This window comes from Bison bison, unplaced genomic scaffold (genome assembly GCF_000754665.1).
Source record: "Bison bison bison isolate TAMUID 2011002044 unplaced genomic scaffold, Bison_UMD1.0 scf7180017864487, whole genome shotgun sequence".
Classification (NCBI taxonomy): domain Eukaryota; kingdom Metazoa; phylum Chordata; class Mammalia; order Artiodactyla; family Bovidae; genus Bison; species Bison bison.
In genome coordinates this window covers 489170-506092 of record NW_011495047.1, presented here as the reverse complement: position 1 = coordinate 506092, position 16923 = coordinate 489170, and the positions used below count along the sequence as shown (strand labels likewise).

The 16923-nt window shown below is 41.2% G+C and overlaps 1 protein-coding gene across 1 annotated transcript; it reads left to right on the top strand.

Moving 5' to 3' along the window:
* Positions 1-9182: 9182 nt before the first annotated feature.
* On the top strand, positions 9183-12732 carry IL17A (interleukin 17A). The gene is made up of 3 exons (XM_010863022.1): positions 9183-9262; positions 10421-10617; positions 11950-12732. The coding sequence occupies exons 1-3, from the start codon at positions 9236-9238 to the stop codon at positions 12185-12187; spliced, it is 462 nt and encodes a 153-aa protein (XP_010861324.1). The 5' UTR covers positions 9183-9235; the 3' UTR covers positions 12188-12732.
* Positions 12733-16923: the final 4191 nt, after the last annotated feature.

Sequence of the window (16923 nt, the reverse complement as noted above, 5' to 3'; positions counted from 1 at the left end):
AGTCACTTTGCAAAAGTGGAACTCCACAATAATTCTATTGAGCACCTAGGTATGAGACTTGTTGCTGCTATGGGGAGATGACACAGAAAAATCAAAGAAATAATGAAAACATAGAAGCGATTAAAATGTTGAACAAAAGCAACTGGTTAAATGGTCGGCTATTCTTTCATTTTCAGGATGTTAGGTAGCCAATCCGTTTCACATACACACAAACAAAAAAGCTTTAAAAAGGGAAAAAAATGTTTAGAATATATTGTAACATGAGAAAACAGGTCACAAAGCATATTATAACATGATCCAATTTGGTAAAATAAAATACTTATAGTTTTTTAATATATTTTTTAAACTAGAGTAATACACTTCAAATGATACCAGTTTTATAAAATAACAGGAGCAATGTAATCCTAAATTTTGTTTCTAATAACCAGGATTATGTGTTAATTTTGCTGTCTTTCTTTTGCTCCCACAACCAGGTCTCCTCTATTGTATATAACAGAAGAGCGTATATTACTTTCATGGTCAGAAGAAAAATGTATGTGTGTGTGTGTGCTTGTGCATGTGTAGATAGATGATAGAGAGATGATAGATTGATATAAAATATGTACATAAATATATATATATGGGGTGGCAATTCTGAGTTAAGTTCAATACAATGTAAGGTAAATCTTGAAATTCCTTATCATCAGTGCAACAGTATATAAACCAGGACTTGATTCCAAGTTATCATAGTGCCTAAGAAACCCAATTCATTATCAGCAAGCAGTCTGAAAAGTACAGAATATGAATAAAGAACCTGCATGACCCTGGATGACAGCTCCTTGGAAGCAGGGCCTTTCCTGCTGGTGCCCTGCTCTTTCCCCACAGCACACACAGTGTCCGGTATAGAACAGGCTGTTGCTGTTCGGTCACTAAGTCACATCCGACCCTTCGTGACCCCATGGACTGTAGCCCACCAGACTCCTCTGTCCATGGGATTCTCCAGGCAAAAATACTGGAGTGGGTTGCTATTCCCTTCTCCAGGAGATCTTCCTGACCCAGGGATTAAAGACATGTGTCCTGCATTGGCAGATGGATTCTTTACTATGGAGTCATGCTCAAGAAAAATTTTTTAAATTAAGGGCTATTTCACCTCAGCCATATGAAAGCCTGAAGAAATCTCCCTACTTGCCCAAAGAGTAGACATTCAATTAGCAGATAACTAGTCAGATTCAATGTCTGACTCTCAGATTCAATGGTTTTAAAAAAAATCTGACAAACTCTGTCAGATTCTATTGCCCTGGTGTTCCTATAAAAGTTAATATTTTGTCAATATGTATTGACACATATTGGAGAAGGCAATGGCACCCCACTCCAGTACTCTTGCCTGGAAAATCCCATGGATGGAGGAGCCTGGTAGGTGGCAGTCCATGGGGTCGCACAGAGTTGGACACGACTGAGCGATTTCACTTTCATTCGTTGGAGAAGGAAATGGCAACCCACTCCATTGTTCTTGCCTGGAGAATCCCAGGGTCAGGGAAGCCTGGTGGGCTGCTGCCTACGGGGTCACACAGAGTCGGACACAACTGAAGTGACTTAGCAGCAGCATTGATACATATATTATTTACTTTACTCCTTTCAGTAATCTATGAGTCATATTCTCCACTCTATAGGTATGGATACTGGGATGTACATGATATAATTTCCCCAAAGGCACACAGCTACCAAAGTGAGGCTGATATCTCATTATGGGAATGTCTGTTGCCAGAACATGTCAAACAGGAGCCCCGTATAAGCCCCGTATGAAAATTTTATTTCGAAAGGTAATGATAAGAAAAACTCTGTCTGTTCTAAGGAATTAGCTAGCTTCTTCCTTGCTGACAATGAGAACTATGTAACTGAATGTATCTACCTTTCTCTTTGGCTGCCAGAAAGCTCAGAGACAAATATAAACTCAATAGACTAAGACTTTGGGTTTTCTTTCCCCTGATCTTGACTTTTGACTCTCTTTTTGCCAGGCCTGATTCATATTTTTTACCTACTTTATTATCTGAATTTTTGTTATAAATCATCTCAAGTCCTTCTAAGGATTTTGGAATAAACGAACATAGCATCACTATGTATTGATTTTACTATATTTCCAGTCTTCGGAGAAACCACCTCACCAGAGGATCCTCTATGTTGTCTAAAAAGAAAAACCAATTCGCAATTTGTTCCGGGTCTGCATGTAGAATCTTGCATTTAAATACATTTTGCGGTTGTCTCTAAATCATATTAACTTCAAAATTGCTGCAAAGAAAATAAAACTGATAAGTTGATGGCCCAACCTCAGTGTGCGGTTTGGTTTGCTTGTTTAATTTTAGACCTTACTTTTCAGTGACATCCGTTCAGACTTGAAACTTCAGTCATTTTCTGACCTTAATTCTCAAGGTATCAGATGAAGTCAGCATTACCAAAGGGAAGCCCACCCATAAAAAGAAAATTTGCATTTGCCTGCTAACGTATTGGGATAGAATTCTAAATGCTTTGGTTTGAAAAGAAATGGAAAGTTTTCTGACCCACTTTAAATCAGTGTTTCAGTAAAATGCTAGTGAAAAACCTACCTAAGGAAGAGGCTTGGTTTCCATGAGGTTAGTAGTAATTATTACTCAAAGGAGAAACTGACATGCTCATCTGATGAGTTGGGTTGTGGATGTTCATGTAGACACTGGGGAAACACTGATGGATTGCGGTTGTTTTAAGATGACGTGATGTGATATATCTTCCTTCTTGTATGGCTTGGTTTCGTCACATCTTCCAAATATCATCTCAATGTTTTCAGTCCGGGAAAGATGTGTAAGAGCAAATCTCATTTACCCAGATGATGAAGGCATAATGGACTACTGGGGAGTCACCAGGGACAGAATACCTGTCAATCAAATCCCTCAGGTGGCCAAAGTCACAGCTGATCAACATTCTTTTGACTACATAGGATGAATTTGTTAAAATATCGTATATCAAGGCATGTATGTGGAACCTAGAAAGATGGTACAGGTAAAACTATTTGCAGGGCAGGAATAGAGATGCAGATGTAGAGAACAGATATGTGGGCACAGGATACGGGGAGGAGATGGGATGAATCAGGAGAATGGGATTGAAATATATACACTACCATGTGTAAAATAGATAGCTAGAGGGAAACTATCATATAACACAGAGAGCTCAGCTCAGTGCTCTGTGGTGACCCTAGGTAGAGGGGGTCGGGGGGGATGGAAAGGAGGTCCATGAGAGAGGGGATATGTGTCTACACATAGCTGATTCACTTCATTGTACAGCAGAAACTAACACAACATTATAAAGCGACTATATCCCAATGGAAAAAAAGAAAAAGACGTACAAAGAGTTTTGCGATCTGACTCCATCAGATAAAAATAGTCTGGTCTGGGCTAGATCTAGGCTCTTGCAACATCAAAAATGAATAGCAAAAATTAAAATAAAATAAAATTTCAAAAAACGAATAGCAGAAGAAAGATAATTAGTCACTCACAGGAGCTGTTTACAGCGTATCTTCATCAACAACCCTGTAAGAGTTAGAATGACCAGTGGTGAAAAAACAGAATCCAGATGTTGGAAAAGGATTCTACCTTTCACCTCTCAGCCCTCACCAGTCCATTAACAATGATTCGTTTAGAGCTTCTCTCTATTAATAGCTCCTTCAATTTATCATGTCACATAAGGGGGGAAATTCCTCCACCAGCGATTTCAGGGAAAGTCTGTTACCTACCCTTGCAGAATTCCCACCCAACAGTTCATCATTCAGGACAGGCCTCAGAAACACAGCCATAGTGAATGCTTAACAGCTTTGCTCTGGAGATGAGCAATGATACTATCAGGCTGATATTAAGGTTGATTTTTCTTATTTAAAAAAAAACCATGGTGATTTCACATATAGTAAGTTGTGATCCTTTAAACACATCAGCTTTAACCTCAGAGCTGAGCCTCTGGTACATAACACTATTAATACTTCAAAATTAGATGATCTAGATTTTGAACAACTGGATCTAAATCTGGACCTCAGCTAAATCCCAACTGTACTGATTCCCCAAGGCCCTCCAGATGACTCTGCTGCAAACATTCCCTTCCCTCAAAACCATGTCTTCCTATTAAGTGTCTGACGTTGCTTCTTGCATGCTGGCCCACAAATTCAAAACCCAAAAAGATTCTTGGTAGCTACTCATTATCCTCTCTATAGTAAATGAAAATCAAGAGAAAAGGAGGCTTACTGGTGATGTGAACACCATGAGACAACATGACACCCATTTCTTTGAGTAGCCATTGTCTTTAAGGTGTAATTGGAGAAAGCAATGGCAACCGACTCCAGTACACTTACCTGATACAGAAATCATTAATGATGGCACAGGGCCTCCTCTTCTACTCAGATTATTGCTATTTTTATTTTAAAAGGCTCTAGAGTAGAAATAAAAAAGACAATAGTGATTATCTCCATGGTAACCCCACCACCTAAGCAAGAAATTATTTATTTAATTAATTTTTTAATGACAGTCTTAATTTAAGGAATATATATTCTTCCATCTCCCATGTTATTCTCTACTATAAGTAGAAGGGAATGCTGTTTGATAATGTAACACAGTCAAGGAGATTTGAAGATCATTTCCCTAAGTCAAGAAGCCCAGAGACACTTCACTAGGACCATCTCTTCCAAAGCATGCTTGGCTCCCAGGAAGCCAGCCTCCCAGCCTCCACCTGCTTCTCCTCCCCACACCTTACCCAGCTCTCAACAGCCAGGTTGCAGTTCCTGGTTACTTGTGGGTACCTGTTCCCCAGCCTTCCAAGAATCAGGACTGATAAATCTGCAGAAAATCACTAAGCGAAGTCATCACCCCTAATTTACTACCCCTATTTGTTCTCCCACTATTTTCTTTCTTTAAAAATTCAGACAATCAAAGATCACCTGGTGCAAAAACTAATTTTATCAAAAGGGAAACTGAGCCTCAAGGACATGAAGTACCCAAAGGGATAGGTAGTTAATGGCAGAACTACAGCAAAAACCAAAGTGCTCTCTCATTGGGTGTTCTGGTGGTTTAGTCACTAAGTCGTGTTCGACTCCTAGGATCCCATGGACTGTAGCCTGCCAGGATCCTCTGTCTATGGGATTCTCCAGGCAAGAATACTGAAGTGGGTTGTCATTTCCTTCTCCAGAGGATCTTCCCAACCCAAGAATTGAACCTGGGTCTCCTGCATTGCAGGCAGGTTCTTTACTGCCTGAGCTATGAATTTCCAGTCCAGTATTCCTTCTGTCTCAACGGGCTGGGGTATAAGCCTGAACCAGCTGCCTCTGTAGATAACTACCCTTCCCATTCTGCACACCATCTTTCTACTTCTGACTCTTTCTCCAGCTCAAGTGTGCATCTGAGAAATCCGTGCTGCTCAAGACAGAGCACAACCGGCCCCGATCACCACCTCAAAATGATCATTTTTATACTTTTGTGAAAACTCATTTTACTTCCCATCCTTATGTTAAAGCAAGGGTTGGTATTGCAAAGGGGCACACAGGGTGTATTTCATTGACACAGGAGGCAGACACAGACAGGACAACTAGAATCAGTTTGTCCGCTTTGGCCAACAAACACATTCACCTTGACCTCATCCCTACCAGACAGCAGAAGCAAGAAATCCTCCATTTAAGGATGGTCCAAAACAGATCACAACCTTACCACACTGCCTTCAAAATGATCAGGATGGAAAGTCAAAGTGTTAGCTTAGTATGGTTATGGGGATGCAATTGGGTCCCAAAAGGAATAGTCAAGATTCCAAACTACCCAAACATTCTTCATATTGTAATTCAGTCAAAATATTGAGCACTTCCTATTTACTAGATACTATGTAAAGTAATACAAAGACTAATATCTTTCTAGCAGGAAAATCAGATATGCAAACAAATGACAGGTGATACACTAAAAATATACATGGACAGATGTGTAGCTGAGAGAAACCAGCAACACAGAAGCAATCTGTGAAGACCTGTGTTGCATAAAGCCCCACATGAGGTACCATGGAAGTTACAAAGAATAACACGCTGGCTTTGAAGGATGACAATAAAATCTAAGTTGGAAATAAACATTTGTCTTAAACATACTCTTCCCAGCCAAATAAAATACAGTACAAAATGAAGCAAGGACTTCCCTGGCTTTCTGGTGGTTAAGACTCTGCATTCTCACTGCAGAGGGCCCAGGTTCAATCCCTGGTTGGGGAACAAAGATCCCACAAGCCACGCAGTTGTGACCAAAAGAATAAATAACAAGTTACTGTAGAGGTAGGTAAAATCTCGTGTTGTGGGAGCTGCTCGTTCCAACTATAGTGATCAGGAGGGACCTCCAGACCCCAAAGATACATTTGAACTGGATCTGGAAGGACAAGGAGAATTTTGATATAAACTGAGGATGAGAAAGGGTATTTCAGAGACAGTACCTAATGAAAAATGTTCAGGCATTACAGATCTCCCTTGACTTAAGATGGTATTACAGGGAATTCTCTGGTGATCCAGTGGTTAGGACTCCACACTTTCACTACAGAGGGCATGGGTTCAAGCCCTGTTTGGGGTACTAAGATCCCACAAACTGAGAGGTGTGGCCAAAAAAAAAGGATGGGGTTACATCCTGATAAATTGAAAACATCTTGATGTGAATGTATTTAATACACTTTAACCCACCAAGCATCATGGCTTAGCATTGCCTAGTTTAAGTGTGCCCAGAACACTTACTTTAGCCTACAGTTAGGCAAAATCACCTAACACAAAGTTCATTTTATAATAAAGTATTGAATATCCCATATAATTGACTAAATAATGTGCTAAAAGTGAAAAATACAATGGTTGTCTGGGTACAGACAGTGGTAAGTATATCAGTTGTTCACCCTCATGATTACATGGCTGACTGGGAGCTGCCACTGCCCAGCATCACAAGAGAAGACAACACCACATATCACCAGCCTGGGAAAAGATCAACATTCAAAATCTGAAGTTCAGCTTCTAGTGAACACATATCACTTTTGCACATTGCAAAGCTGAAAAAATTGTAAGTCGAACCATCATTAATCCAGGGACCATCTGTAGGAGAATAATCAGGAACTCCTGAGTCCAAGTCATGGAGTGTGGTGGAGGGTAAAACTGTAAAGTCTGCGGATGTTCAATACTAAGTCAAACATTTGAAAAGATCCTGATGCTTGGAAAGATTGAAGGCAGGAGGAGAAGGGAACGACAGATGATGAGATGGTTGGATGGCATCACTGACTCAACGGACATGAGTCTGAGCAAGCTCTGGGAATTGGTGATGGACAGGGAGGCCTGACGTGCTACGATCCATGGGGTCACGAAGAGTGGGATACGACTGAGTGAACTGAACTGAAGGGGTTTGCATTTTGTTCTGTACGCAACCAAGTGAGACAAGACACAATCAGAGCCATACTTTGAAGATCGTTATTGCAGGAATGTCGAAGGTGGGCAGAAGACCGCAATTGGGAGGAGCAAATGTGGCTATTAAAACAGTTCAAGTACACAAATGAGCCCATCTATGGAAAAGAAACAGACTCACAGACGTAGAAAACAGACATGTGGCTGCCAAGGTGGTGGGGTGGGGGGGAGGGCAAGAAATGGAGCTGGGGTTAGCAAATGCAAACCATTGTATGTAGGATGGATAAACACCAAGGTTCTACTATATAGCACAGGGAACTATATTCAGCATCCTGTAATAAACCATAATGGAAAAGAATATAAGGAGAATGTATATATATGTATAGTTGAATCACTTTGCTTTACAGTAGAAATTAAAACAGCCTTGTAAATCAACTATACTTCAATTAAAAAAAAAAACAATGCAAGTGGGTAAGAGTCTGAGTTAGAGGAATGGCAGTAGGTTTGGGAATAGGAAATAGATGTGAGAGACACAGTAGCTGCTAAGATGGCTACCTGATCACATGTTGAGGAGGGATGGGGAGCTCACATTGACTCCATGTCTCCAAGGGTAGGTGGTGAGGTCAACAGCAGAATCAAGGAAATCAGGGCAAGCTGCATCCCACTTCCTCTTCTATCTGTAGCTGCTTAATCTACCAAGATCATCCATCTAACATTACCCCTGAGATTCATCTGTTCATGGTCTGCCTCACTGATTGGTCAGGGTCTGTCTAGCCAGAAGAACATCCCACTGCAAAGAAGGGGCAGAGAGAGGGTGACATGTCCCCAGCCACATCTACATCCCTCATTTTATCATCCTTGGGATAGACGTCAATATTCCCTAGGAGAAGCCTTTCTCAAGGACCTGAAATCAAAGTTCACTTACTTAGAGAGTGGAGAAAAAGAAGGAGGAACAATTTCCTTCTCTTTTTCCTTCTTATCCCCCATCTCTCCCCTCCTTTCTTGTTGTTATCATTGTCTGCTCTTTGCTGTCCTTCCTTTCTCTACCCTCACCACCTTCCTGCAGTCTCTACCTCCACTTTCAACTCCTCTCTTTGTCTGACTACGTTTCTTCATTCCTTCTTCCTCCTGAGGAAGTTGCTTGGTAACATGCAGTGTTAGACATGTCTTTGATAGTAAATCTCATGTCTCTCAAATCTAGTTATTTGTTCCTCAGGCAGAGTAGATGTTGAACAAAGCAGGTGTTAAATCAGTGAAATAATATATCCTGTCCTCACGAAATTATGTATTGGTCTTTTGTTGGTTTGTTTATATGGCAAGACCTTGAGTAGTTTCTGGAATGATGCCCACCACACCTGGCTAGGAAATCTGGTGAGGAAAAGCACTATAGAATGGGAAATCAAGGCATACAGCAGAAGACTGTCAGAAGTTTGAATGTGATGCCAAACTTTTATTTCCCTATGAGCTGTTAAAAGAGAGGACATCTTTTATGGCAGCTTCATGCTTGCCCATAAATAAATAATTTCTCGGTCTCAGCTCAGCCCCTGACAAGTCATAGTTCCTTGAAGAATGAAGAGAGGACATGGTCTTTAAAAAATGGATTTCTGTTCTTCCCATTATCCTTCAGAAGCAGATTATTACCCGTCATGAAGGGGCGGTTTTTCTTTGACCTCATTTTGGGATGGAACTTTTAACCAAAACGGTGTCACCCCTGAACTCACTCCGACACGCCAACGCAAGCGACCACAAAAGGAGAAAAACCCTATAAAAAGAGAGACGATAGCACTACGCATTGTCCATCTCACAGCGAGCACAAGTTCATCTGTCTACAGTGAACTGGAAGGAACTGCCATGGCTTCTATGAGAACTTCATCTATGGTGAGTCCTGAACTGATGTGTGATTCTCTTCTCGATTTAGGCCAGATCAATTTCTGGACTGCGGGCATGAAATTCTGGATTCTAACTATGGAAATACAGTCTATATAGGATGGGAAATGAAACCCTTGATAGATATTTGTCATTATTGAGCATTTTCAAGAACTGGTGCATATCAGTTTGAAAGATGAGATTAAAACTGAAAGATAGCTATACTGGGGCTAAACCACACAAGAAGTGTCAACATGACATTGTGCTGTAAGAGAGAATGCTTATTGAAAATCTGTTTCTCTGGGTACAAGGGATTTAATATAATTCTTCCACAGTGTTTTTCTTTAATTCAAAATAAGATGGGTCACTACCCTTGAAAATTTAATGTTTTGGCAGTGACTCTTCTTTCCATTATTGTATTATTATACTATAGTCTTGGTACACTAACCCTGTTTTCTTAGGTATGTTTCCCAGCTTTTCCAAATTTACATATATTGATTCTGTAATCAAATTGGGTTTCAAAAAAGATGCTTTAACAATATTTTAAAAACAGAGACCTTTTAATTCTAATCTAAAGTTATACATGCGTCTTTTTTGAAACCCAATTTGACTATAGAATCAATATATGTAAATTTAGAAAAACTGGGAAATATACTTAAGAAAATATAAGGGGGTGTTGAGTTTGGGCTTGGACATTTGCCAGTGGCACCAACAGAATTTCTAACTGATTCCACATGGATTTTATACAGCCCTTTATGTCTAAGGTGTGCATTCCCTTTTATGCAATGTTTCACAAAATGTAAGGGGAGATATCAATGGTGTAGAAGGGCATTTCTTCCTAGAAAATCTAGGTCATTACCCTTCCAAAGACCTGAGAGTGATGCATATACTGATATATTGATGACTTGCCATCTTCACTAAAATTACTGTCAGCCAATGAATAATGTGGTTTTTCTACTTAAAAAAAAAATGTTCAAGACTGGTAGAAATGCCATGGTCCTAATATCACTTTAGTCGTCTCATCAGCTTTTCACTTAACATATTTGAAAATTTAGTATAGATTGTCCTGGACCATAGAATGTTCTCTACTATCAGCAATTCAATCATCACCACAGTGTGTTAACAAAAACCATTGTAGTACTAACCCAATCTACCTCTCTCTCCATCCAGTCACTGCTACTGCTTCTGAGTCTGGTGGCTCTTGTGACGGCAGGAGTCATCATCCCACAGAGTCCAGGCTGCCCACCTACTGAGGACAAGAACTTCCCGCAGCATGTGAGGGTCAACCTAAACATCGTTAACCGGAGCACAAACTCCAGAAGGCCCACCGATTATCACAAGCGCTCCACCTCACCTTGGACTCTCCAGTACGTAAGCACCCCAGATAAAACCTCTGCATTCTTCTACATCAGAAGAACACATCAGACTGCCAGTTAAATCATCTGAGGGGGTGATATTACTCATTCAGAATCACCTGTCAAACCTTGAAGAGCCATTGTTCAAACTAGTGATTCTCCAATTTTCTTTCTACAGATTTCTTTCATAGATCACAGCTCTCCCCAGCCCATCCATAACACCTAGCCTATGAGTTCTCGATGTCCCCAGAATCCACTTAAATGAATGGTGGTCATCATTCTGATATTTATGACACCCCAAGTCTATTGTTTATTTACCCAAAAAAGAAACAGACATTTAGCATGGGAGATTAGTACTGGAATTCTCTTTCCCAGGGCTACCAGAGAATACCCTGGTAGAGTTTGTTGACAACAACAATCAATTAACTGGGATTTTTGTGGTTTTCTTGGTTATATTAGCACTGGGAAAAGTGGATTAGCTACTGGATTAGCTTGAATCCCAGTAGAAGAAGTGTTCCATTGGGTGTTTCACTGTTTTTTGACTTAGTCTTGAATTACATCCCCAACAGACTGACATTCGCTGTGTCTTTAATACATCTAGTGGTGGTGGTGGTTTAGTCGCTAAGTCGTGTCCGATTCTTGTGATCCCATGGACTGTCGCCCACCAGGCTCCCCTTTAGACCCTATGATGGATCAAATACAAAATGCATTTTGATAATTTGATTTCAGGCAAATGATCTCAGTTATGTGGAGCCTACAGATTCACTTGTCTATAGGGTCTTTTCTTCTTACTTACTTACCAAGAGTAGTTCATATAACTTAAACTAAGTCCAATCACTCTCTCAGCCAGAGGAGAGGGAGAAGGGAAAGTTACAGAGGGGCTTCAGATATTGTTTCCAGCCCTTCCTGTCACCCGTGGGCTCTGCTCCATCAGTGTGTTGTCAGATAAATTTGGATGCCTTTCTTGTTTCAAAGACAGACTTAATTAAGTCAGATTAGCAGCTATCTTGTTTCTAGATGACTCTTAGTTTTTTTAATCTATCAAATGCACCCTAAAAAGATATCCTTTATGACAAACAAATCCTTTCTGTAGTTTCAGTCTGTCTTCTTTTGTTTATTCTTCAAAGAACCTGGGGAAAGCTGATCATTGTTTCTTTTTTCTATAACATTTCATGGGCTTCCAAATCCAAGTTTTTCCCAAATGGCTTGTTTTCCAGACTAATAGCACTTAGAGAATTTGCAATGCCTATCATGTCAATTTGCCTCCCTTTGCTTATTCCTGTTTGATTTCCTTACTGCTCTACCAGGAATTCACTTTCTTCCTGGCTTTTGTCTCCCCTGCAGCCGCAATGAGGACCCTGAGAGGTACCCCTCTGTGATCTGGGAGGCCAAGTGCAGTCACTCAGGCTGTATCAATGCTGAAGGGAAGGTGGACCATCACATGAACTCTGTCACCATCCAGCAAGAGATCCTGGTCCTCCGAAGGGAGTCTCAGCACTGCCCTCACTCCTTCCGGCTGGAGAAGATGCTGGTGGCCGTGGGCTGTACCTGTGTCACCCCCATTGTCCGCCATTTGGCTTAAGAGCTTTCTGCCTGACCCCTACTCCCCAAATTAGTTAGGTTTCCTGGGGAGTAGACCCAGCCCCTTTTCTAACTAACATCATTTATGTATTTAATAAGCCCTGAAATAACTTTGGGGCATAAGATTCCACTTTGATGTATTACATGCTTTATTTTCTATTCTTTTAAGACAAGTTTCCAGATTTGTGAATATTATTATTTAAAAGGTAGAACCTATATTTATATGAGCTATTTATGGATCTATTTATGTTTCATTAGTCTTTAGAAAAAAAAGGTGAAATATATGAGTATCTGTTTTGCCTAGGGAAATCCTAGATAGGATTAAATAGCAGTTGAAAATGTCTGAGCTTGTACTACATATGGCTATAGAATTTTCTCTTGCTTGTCTCTTTGGAGTACATGACACAGCTGAAAAGAGACTAAATTTAGTTTCATATTTATTAACTTAATTTTGTAAATTATTGAGGCATTACAAGAGAGACAGCAAGTCTAACTGCTCTATTAAACTGTTGTCATAAAAACAATTTGTAATAATAAAGTTTGGGGAAAAAATTTGCTTCTTTATTCTTTTCTCATTAAAATGTCTTCAGAGAGGCCAGAATACTGGAGTGGGTATCTGTTCCCTTCTCCAAGGGATCTTCCCAACTCAGGGATAAAACCAGGTCTCCCGCATTGCGGACGTATTCTTTACTACCTGAGCCACCAGGGAAGCCCAAGAATACTGGATTGGGTAGCCTATCCATTCTCTAGGGGATCTTCCTGACCCAGGAATCAAACTGGAGTCTCCTGCTTTACAGGAGGATTCTTTACCAGCTGAGCTACCAAGGAAGCCCTTCAGAGAGGTCAGCTCTTTCCTATTTAGAACGGTATGCAAATTTATCAATAGAACAAAACAAAGCATGCCTTTGAGTAGCAATACCCTCCACCCACCCCAATTCCAGATTCTCAGTTTTACTCTTTTCAAAACGATAGAAGGATTTCCCTGGTGGTCCAGTGGCTAAAACTCTGCGCTCCCAAGGCAGGGGGCCCAGGTTCAATCCCTGGTCATGGAACTAGATCCCATGTGCTGTAACTAAAGATCCCACATTCTGCAACTAAGACCTGGAGCAGCCAAATAAATATTAAAAAAAAAAAAAAAAGACAATAGACGATGGAGACTCTCATACTATTATCCAGTGCTATGGACACATACACTCTGGAACAAATTAAGCAAATAGAAACAATGGCCTTGGGAAAATGACATATCATTGCTAAAAAACATACAGGAGGAAAAAAAAGATCCTCCCCAAAATAGGACCTGAGGTTTGGCAGGAAGGAGGAAGTTCTGGGAGAAAACATTGTTTTCAGACTAGAATGGCCTGTGTCTCCCTGAGCTCTGGCTGCTTTTGAAGATTAATGTCAACCAGAGACCTAGAAAAGAACATTTCTCTCTTCTCAGGCCATAACCCTAGAACAGCCCCTCCAGCCCTTGGCCTCTAATTCAGTGAAGTCCAGGACACTGAAAAGAGCCACTGGGGCAAAACAAACTTCAAGCATGAGAAAAGTTCAGCCTAAGTAAAATAAAAACCAAACTGTATTCAATTCCAGAGTAGTTTCATGTTTCAAGTCATAACTATATTTCCCCATCATGGCCAAGCATGTCATCTTGCCCTACTTCTGGGCAACCTTGACAGTTCTCAAGCTGGTCCCACAGGCTCCCTGCTTCTCAAAAGACCATCTTCTGCACTACTTTATTCCCTATGAACTCCAGCCCCACCCAGAGAACCATGGCTTTTCTCTGCTTCTTTGCCAATTCCAAACCCAAGGTCATCTTCTCCAGCCACGTCCTTCCAATGCTTCTGCACCCCGAGATCTTGAGTCTCATGACCGTCTCCCATCATGGTCTTCATACAAGAGATTCACTGGCAGCTACTACTAAAAGTGTCTCACAGTCTCTGCTTTAAAACCTCTCCTTAAAGTATTGTTGTTCATTTCTCTTGTTTTCCTTGAATAGTAGTGGTGAAAATAATTGGTGTTTTGCTTTGGGATGGAGGACGAGAAAATGGCATATACCACCACAGTTCTAAACCATGATTTCTCACTAGACTGTATTCCTGGGAATTTTGAGAGTGGGAAGAGATGGTTGCTTTCCAAGCCTCTTCTCCCCTGATAGGCATTACTTTCATTTTCCCTTCATTTCCCTCGGTGAGCACCATCATTCACCCCATCACCTCTGCTGGAGATCTGTGAGGCATCCCTGACTCTCCCCTCTTCCTCTTTCTCACTCCTGACACCCACACATCCCCAGACTCATGAAGTTTCACTTCCTGAAAGTTCCCCACTTAACCCTCCCCCTGCCCAGGTTCAGGACTTCATCTTTCCTCATTTCTCTCCTGCTACTGGAACAGCATCCCGCCTGTCGTCGCTGCTGTTGCTCCTTTCCCTTCAACCCATCCTCCAGTATCTATCTGTGGCACAAAATCAGACATGACACAGTCAGACATAACCTGGCCCTGGTCCTGCCCTGTTTTTCATCTCATGTGACTTCCCACTTGATGTTTCACCCTGCCATTATCAAGTCCTTGCTGTGACCACCACGCTGTCTTTCCCTCAGTGCCTGTGTCATGGCCCCTCTGTCTTGATGCCTTTACCACCCTCTCTTTCCTCTGTTCATACCCTGCCAGTATGGTCTGAATGTTTGTGTCCCCCCAAAATTCAAATCCTAACCCCCAAAGTGACGGAATTGGGACACAGGACCATTGGGGGGTCATGAGGGTAGAGCCCTTTCTGAATGAGATTGGTGCCCTTATTAAAGAAGCCCCAGAGAGCTTCTTCGGCTTCCCAAGTGGCTCAGTGGTAAAGAATCTGCTTGCCAATGCAGGAGACATTAGGGGGACAGTGGAAATATCCTTAACATTTTGAGGGGGTTAAAGGCAGTGGAACAGTGAGATACTTGTTTTTAATTCTGGTTTTTTAGTTCTGGGTATTCTGATATTTTCCTTTATTTTTTAAAAAATTGAGATGTAATTGACATATAATACTGTGTTCATTTTGGGTATCAGTTCAGTTCAGTTGCTCAGTCATGTCCAACTCTTTGTGACCCCATGAATTGCAGCACGCCAGGCCTCCTTGTCCATCACCAACTCCCGGAGTTTACCCAAACTCATGCCCGTTGAGTTGGTGATGCCATTGAGCCATCTCATCCTCTGTTGTCCCCTTCTCCTCCTGCCCCCAATCTCTCCCAGCATCAGAGTCTTTTCCAATGAGTCAACTCTTCACATGAGGTGGCCAAAGTACTGGAGTTTCAGTTTTAGCATCATTCCTTCCAAAGAACACCCAGGGCTGATCTCCTTTAGAATGGACTGGTTGGATCTCCTTGCAGTCCAAGGGACTCTCAAGAGTCTTCTCCAACACCACAGTTCAAAAGCATCAATTCTTCAGCACTCAGCTTTCTTCACAGTCCAACTCTCCCATCCATACATGACCACTGGAAAAACCATAGCTTTGACTAGACGGTTTTGGGTATACAACATAATAATTTGATATATGCATATATCATAAAATGATTACCACAATGGGCTTCCCTGATAGCTCAGTTGGTAAAGAATCCACCTGCAATGCAAGAGACCCTGGTTCAAATCCTGGGTTGGGAAGATACATACACTGGAGAAGGGATAGGCTACCCAGTCTAGTATTCTTAGGCTTCCCTTGTGGCTCAGCTAGTAAAGAATTTGCCTGCAATGTGGGAGACCTGGGTCCAATCCCTGGGTTAGGAAGATCCCTTGGAGAAGGGAAAGTTTTAGGGGTACAACATAATAATTTGATATATGCATATATCAAAAGATGATTACCACAATAAATTTAGCTAAATCGATCATCACACATAGTTACAACTTTTTTTGGTTAGGATTAGAACTTTTAAGATCTATTCTCTAAGCAACTTTCAAATATACAATAGAGTGTTATTTACTATAATCACCATGCTATGCATTACAGTTCCAGGACTTCTTTATCTTGTAACTGGAAGTTTGTACCTTCTGACCATTTTCATCCATCTCAGTATTTTTTTAAATGTAAAATATCTTGCAAGTATGTTAAGCTTGTTTAATTTCTAAAAACAGTGGCTGACTTTATTTTTCTGGGCTCACTGCAGATGGTGATTCCTTGGAAGGAAAGTTATGATCAACCTAGACAGCATATTAAAAAGCAGAGACATTACTCTGCCAACAAAGGTCCGTTTAGTCAAGGCTATGGTTTTTCCAGTGGTCAGGTATGGGTGTGAGAGTTGGACTATAAAGAAAGCTGAGCGCCGAAGAATTGATGCTTTTGAACTGTGGTGTTGGAGAAGACTCTTGAGGGTCCCTTGGACAGCAAGGAGATCCAATCAGTCCAACCTAAAGGAAATCAGTCCTGAGTATTCATTGGAAGGACTGATGTTGAAGCTGAAACTCCAATACTTTGGCCACCTGATGCGAAGAGCTGACTCATTGGAAAAGACCCTGATGCTTGGAGGGATTTGGGGTGGGAGGAGAAGGGGATGACAGAGGATGAGATGGTTGGATGGCATCACCGACTCGATGGACGTGGGTTTGGGTGGACTCCGAGAGTTGGTGATGGACAGGGAAGCCTGCATGCTGTGGTTCATGGGGTGGCAAAGAGTCGAACATGACTGAGCGACTGAACTGAACTGAACTGAATTTCTAAAAATAAAGAAGATATAAGCCTACATCCAGGAGGAAAATATAAAATACCAAATCA